The sequence below is a fragment of the Nyctereutes procyonoides genome, unplaced genomic scaffold (genome assembly GCF_905146905.1).
Source record: "Nyctereutes procyonoides isolate TBG_1078 unplaced genomic scaffold, NYPRO_anot_genome, whole genome shotgun sequence".
NCBI lineage: Eukaryota > Metazoa > Chordata > Mammalia > Carnivora > Canidae > Nyctereutes > Nyctereutes procyonoides.
The window spans coordinates 19155238-19161237 of NW_026575048.1; the positions used below are offsets into that span (position 1 = coordinate 19155238).

Here is a 6000-nt window from a genome sequence, read left to right on the forward strand (position 1 = left end):
TTGAGTAGTCTTATTAAGGAGAAAGTATATCTTCCCATTTGCCTAAGTAACTTTATGTCACTTTGTAGAGCTTGAAATTTTTCTTCATTTAGGTCCTACCTATTTCTTCTTAAGTTTAAACCTAGGTACTTTATTTTGGCTGTTATTGTAAATTAAATAATTTCTCAATTATATATTAAAACATATCATTTGATATATATATATTTTAAAGATTTTATTTATTCATTCATGAGAGACACAGAGAGAGACAGAGACGCAGGCAGAGGGAGAAGCGGGCTCCCTGTGGGGAACCCGATGTGGGACTCAATCCTGGGACCCCAGGATCACGCCCTGGGCCGAAGGCAGATGCTCAACTGCTGAGCCACCCAGGTGTCCCATATCATTTGATACATTAAAGCTACTTTTTGTATATTAATGTTGCCTTACTGAATTTTCTTGTTTCTTTTTTTTAAAGATTTTATTTATTTATTCATGAGAGACACACACAGAGAGAGAGAGAGAGAGAGAGAGAGAGAGAGGGAGGGAGAGGCAGAGACACAGGCAGAGGGAGAAGCAAGCTCCATGCGGGGAGCCTGATGTGGGACTCCATCCCGGGTCTCCAGGATCACGCCCTGGACCAAAGGCAGGCACTAAACCGCTGAGCCACCCAGGGATCCCTTCTTATTGTTTCTAAAAGCTTTTCAGTTAATTCTCTTTGGGTTTCCAGATAAATAATCATATCACTAGCAAATGACAATAATTTTGCCTTCTTCTTTCCAGCATTTCATATTTTATTTTTTTCTTTTGTCTAATTGCATTGGCTAATAAATCTAAACACTAAACAAGTGCCAAATAAATGTGACACTGGGCATTTTGGGGTATTTTTAATGTTGTACTGTTAAGCATAAAAAATTAAAAAGTGATGCATGATTACTTAGCCAGCTTACTATTGAACCTTTCAGAGGCTTTATTCTTTACTTTTTAATGCGTGGCACATATTTGATGTTCAATAAATGTTGACTTTCAGGGACTGCTACATTAATACTTACATACATACAGACAGATACATAATTAAAATAGTACCGGACATTGCTAAATGGAAAGAAATGACACTAATAAACATTTACTGAGCATCAACTACGTGCAAGGCACTGGCCTAAACACTTGCATTAACAGCTCTTTTGGCATATAGTTCCTACTTGGAGTCGATTTTCACAGCATACAATGATGGAAAGAAAGATCCAAGTTCTAATCCTGTCTCTGTCATTGATTTGATGATCTTTGGGAGGTTCTTAACCAATAGCTTCCACTTCCCTAGAAAGGAAGATAATTTGGGTGAAAAGCAGACAGTTTAGAATTCACTTGGGAGAAGGCCTCTGGTTCCTCTGTCCACCCTCCTCCCCTCCCCCCACCCCCAATGCGGGAGAGCTTATAGCAGATACCCAGTAGATCCAGCAGAGAGAAAGGCGGTGGAACTAAGGCTTTGACAGAATGGATATGACGACATTACCAGAAATAAAAATAAAGCCAATACACAAAAAATAATGCAGGCTCCTTGACATCCACCGCACTTCCCTTGAGAAACACGTCACCATCAGTTACGCTCTTAAAATAGATTCTGGGCTCCTTGTCTGCAGAGTAACATTTACAAACTCCGACCCTCACATGCACCCCCGTGAGTTCCCTTAGGCTGCCAAGAACTGCTGGGATAAGTAAACTTTTATTCTCCACCTCTAAGTCCTGGACAGGTCACCTAGGACGCGGACAGGGTAGCTAGGCAGACGATCTGACATAAGGACCTAGGCCTCCTTACTCTTTGGGGGGGACATTCAAGGGGTTAGCGGTCACATGAGGCACCTCCTTAAGGAGAGTGACGTCAGAGAAGGAGGAGGGGGGGCAACCCAAAGGTCAAAAAGGTCAGAAGTGTTTTTCCTCGGGAGGCGCATCCCCTAGGAGGAGACCCCGGCCTGCTCAGGGGCGGGGAGGAGGCTGGGCCGCGGGCTGTTGAGTGGCCGCCGTCGCAGCCAATCGGCACGTCGCCCCGCCGTGCTGAGGTCCCGCCCCTCCCGGCGCGGTACTCACTTTTCCCACTTCAGCGTTGCCCATGGAGATGACTTTGATGCGCAGGGACTTGCCAGGTTCCTTCCGTTTCGGCATGTTGGCCTCCATTGCCCTCGCTCTCTCGGGGCCACCCGCCTCGCTATCTCCTCGCTCACTAGGCTGGCCCGTCCCTCAGGCCTCCTCGTCCAATGGCGGAACCGCTGCTATCGTCACCGCCCCGGCCCCGCGGCTCGCCATCCCCGCCGCTGCCTAGCAGCCGGCGCGGGCGGTCGGGAGCGCTGGGAACTGGGGGTGGGAGAAGAGAGTCTCGCGATGCTAGAGAGGGGCGGCGTGACGTCATCACCCGGCTCGGGAGACGCGGTTTTGGTTACCGGTTCCCGGGAGTCGCGCCTCCGCGCGGGGCCGAGTCCCTCGGCAGGAAGTCGGCGTTGAGGGGCGGCTGTTGCCAGGGAGAGTGCGGGTGGGGTGCGAGGGCGCGGGCCGGCGGCGTTTGTTGACGTTTGCAGCGACTGGTAGAAACGTGTTGGTTCGGGGCAGATCTCGGGCTGGGAGTGTTTGGAGCTGTGGGCGCAGGCCCGTAGACTCGCAGACTATGGTGTGTTTGGGGTGGTTTTCCCCTGAATTCTAAAGGTCCCTCTGGGCGCGTCTACGCTACCCCCCACCCCGCCTCCCCATACTACGTTTCTGTTGCTCGGACTTGCGGGGGGAGCCGGGGGAAGTGGAGGGAAGTCGGGGCTCTGGTTCTGGAACAGAGGCGTTAGGCGACATCTGAATCCCGTTCCTGTCGTTAAAAAAAAAAAAAAAAAAAAAAAAGTTGTCTATTGGGAGTAAAAACGGATTTTAGTGGAGTCATTGGTCTTCTATTAAGTGATCCTTATGTGTAGGAAGAAAGCTCACGTTAGACATTTCTTAGACTCTTCCAGTTAAATGGGGTGTGAGTGCTTGTGGCTGTTGGCTCCTTCATTTTCCTCTCGCTCCCATTCACATTCAAACTTAACCCCATCATTTATTTTTTTTTTATTTTTTATTTAATTGAGAGGGAGAGAGAACACGCGGGGGGTGGGGGAGGAGAAGCAGTCCCCCCCCCCCCCCGCAGAGCAAGAAGCTGGACGCGAGACTCGGTCCCAGGACCTGAGCCGAAAGGCAGACGCTCAACCATCTGAGCCATCCGCGCGTCCCAACCCCATCATTTTTGCTCACCCTCCCTGTAACTGGAATATGATAGTAGAATAATCATGAATCCTAACATAACCAATTTTCTGTTCCAGGGGATGAGAAAAGCATCTGCTTGGATTAAGAAAACAACAACAAAAACAGAGGAAGAGTAATTTTTTGAGTGATTAAAAAAATCTTGATTTTCTTGATTTACAGAAGTTAAATAGAACTTGAGAAATGTTAAGTGCCCTGACAAAGAACGGCTGCCCAACCTCCCAGTAAATTACGAGGGCAAAAGTAGCATCATTTTCGTTTTCACAGAGCTTTCAATATTCTAAAGGAAATACACATTGCAGGGAGATACTGAATAAAGCTTCAACATTTCTTAGCAATATTGAGTCGGATTTTCAAACATTTTGTCTTAAAGACACGGTTTTTAAGAAAGCTTACTCCGGGTTGTATTTATAATGAACAAGTAATAAATCTTAGTTTAATGAAGCTTCTAAGATTTTTTTTACGACCATGAAATACAAGTCCTGGTCAGGATTTTGATATTTTAAAGTTCAAAATAATTGAATTTATACTGATTCTTCACAAATCTAGATGCTGATCTCTCAGAATAATTTAATAAATCAACAAACGTCTATTTCTTTGCTAGTTCACCTTTGGCCCTGCAATAGAACTGGTCTTATGGAAGAACAATTGCAAAATGTCAAATCTTCACTTAGTAAAAGACTGATGAGGTATGATACTATTGAGCATATGGGCAGTAAAACAGGCCAAAGATTAAAATTTATTACCATTTTTTCATATTGATATTTGTGAGGTTTGAAAGTGTATAGCCATATTTTCTGCTAGGTGTGTTAAATTAATTCGGAATAGAGAAAGCAAGAAAGTTAGCTTTCTTTTCCAGTTTTTTTTTTTTTTCCAGGTTCTCCCCACCCCTTTCTTTTCCAGGCTCTAATGCACAAAGAAGAAAGAAGTGTAGGGGTGCCTGGGTGACTCAGTTGGCTAAGCATCTGCCTTCAGCTCAGGTCATGATCTCCAGTTGTTGGGATCCAGCCCTGGGCTTCCTTCTCATCAGAGAGTCTGCTTCTCTCTTATGTTTTCTGTGTCTCCCTCTGCTCCTCCCCATCACTCGTTCTCTCGCTTTCTCTCTCTCTCTCAAATAAATCTTTAAAAATAAAAAAAATTTTAAAAAAAGAAGTATGCATTAGCTGTGTATAGTGTGAACCCTGGAAGGTAGGGATTAGGAACATGAGCTTTGGAGTCAGCCCTGTTATACTTTATGCTGGCATAAGATGGGCACGCGGTGAGGGTAAGACTTGCAGGAGATAATGCACATGAAGTACATGGTAGTTCCCAGTAAATAGCCCTATGTTTTCTTGTACTCATGTTTATTTTTATGTATTAAAGACTACATATTTTAAGTGAATATTTTTAAACTAAATTATGATATATTTTAGACACCGTTAAAGGTATAACGAATAATATAATGAATACCTATCCATCCATCATATAGCTTAGCAAATAAAATATCACTGATACTATACGTAGTTTTTCCCAATACATCCATCCTTCCTCTTCATAAAAGTTTGCAACTATCTGAATTGGTGCTTTTAATTAACAGGCATTTAAAAAATTGTTTTTACTACATATGTATATACACCTTAAAATGTAGACTATTGTGCTGCATTTTAAAAAATCTTTATTTTGAAGTAATTTCACTCAGAAAAGTTTAATAGGGCAAAAATTGTGTATATCCTTTACCCAGATTCATCAAGTATTGACATTTTGCCTCATTTACTATATCACTTGTGTTCACTATCCATATATATACACACACTTTTTTTCCTAAATAATTTGACAGTAATTTGCAGACATGTTTCTTTAATACCATAAATACTTCAGTGTATGTTTATTTCCTAAGAAGAAGGACTTTTCTCTTACATAGCAGTAGTATATTTATCAAAATCAGGAACTGTAACATTGTAACAAGAACATTATTATCTAATCCTATGGTTCTCAAACTGTGCACTGGAGTGCTCCACATCCTCACCGGGTTACCCAAGGGGATATCTATGGGATATTTTACATTGTAAGTTTTCAAGGCAAACAAAATGAAAACTATTAGCTCAAGGTCATGTACAATTTCAACAATAGGTGGCACCATATTCCTTGGATATGTCACATATTTGGGAAGCTGGATTTTTCAGGGGTTGTGATGAAAAAGCAAATACGGCACCAAAATCAATGTGAAGCAGGAAATGAGGGTGCTTTTGTCCAATCTGATTCCAAGGTTTGAAAAATTGTGCAATGCCCAACAGGCACACAAATCCCATTGTGGTTCAGATGAAATAAAAAGCTTTCAATTTATGTGTATTATTTTTTCAAATGGCAACTAAATTGTCAGGACATAAATAATATGTTGTTTGGACCTGGATATTTCCTTTGACCAAGGAACACTGAAAAAAATTGAGATACTAAGGGCACTTTGAACAAAGAATATTTGGGAAACTGATCTAGCCCACAGTTTGTATTCAAATTTCACCATTTGTACAATAATATCCATCATTGCTATGTTCCCCTGTAACCCTGTCTGGAGTCTCATCCAGCATCATTTAGTTGTGATATATCTTTAGTCTTCTATCTAGTATGGTTCCTCAGCTTTTTTTTTTTTTTTTTTAGATTTTATTTATTCATGAGAGACACAGAAAGAGAGGCAGAGACAGAGGGAGAAACAGGCTCCCCATGGGGAGCCCCATGCAGGACTCCATCCCAGAACCCTGGAATCATGCCCTGAGC

At 42.6% G+C, this 6000-nt stretch overlaps 1 protein-coding gene across 2 annotated transcripts in view; it reads right to left on the reverse strand.

The window, feature by feature from the left end:
- DNAJC27 (DnaJ heat shock protein family (Hsp40) member C27) overlaps positions 1-2269 on the reverse strand; it is a 31764-nt gene extending 29495 nt beyond the window's left edge. For both annotated transcript variants that reach the window (XM_055326929.1, XM_055326930.1), the window contains exon 1: positions 2062-2269. In XM_055326929.1, coding sequence (XP_055182904.1) covers positions 2062-2148 — 87 coding nt within the window. In that variant the 5' untranslated portion in view covers positions 2149-2269. The remainder of the gene's footprint in view (positions 1-2061) is intronic.
- Between the last annotated feature and the right edge of the window lie 3731 nt (positions 2270-6000).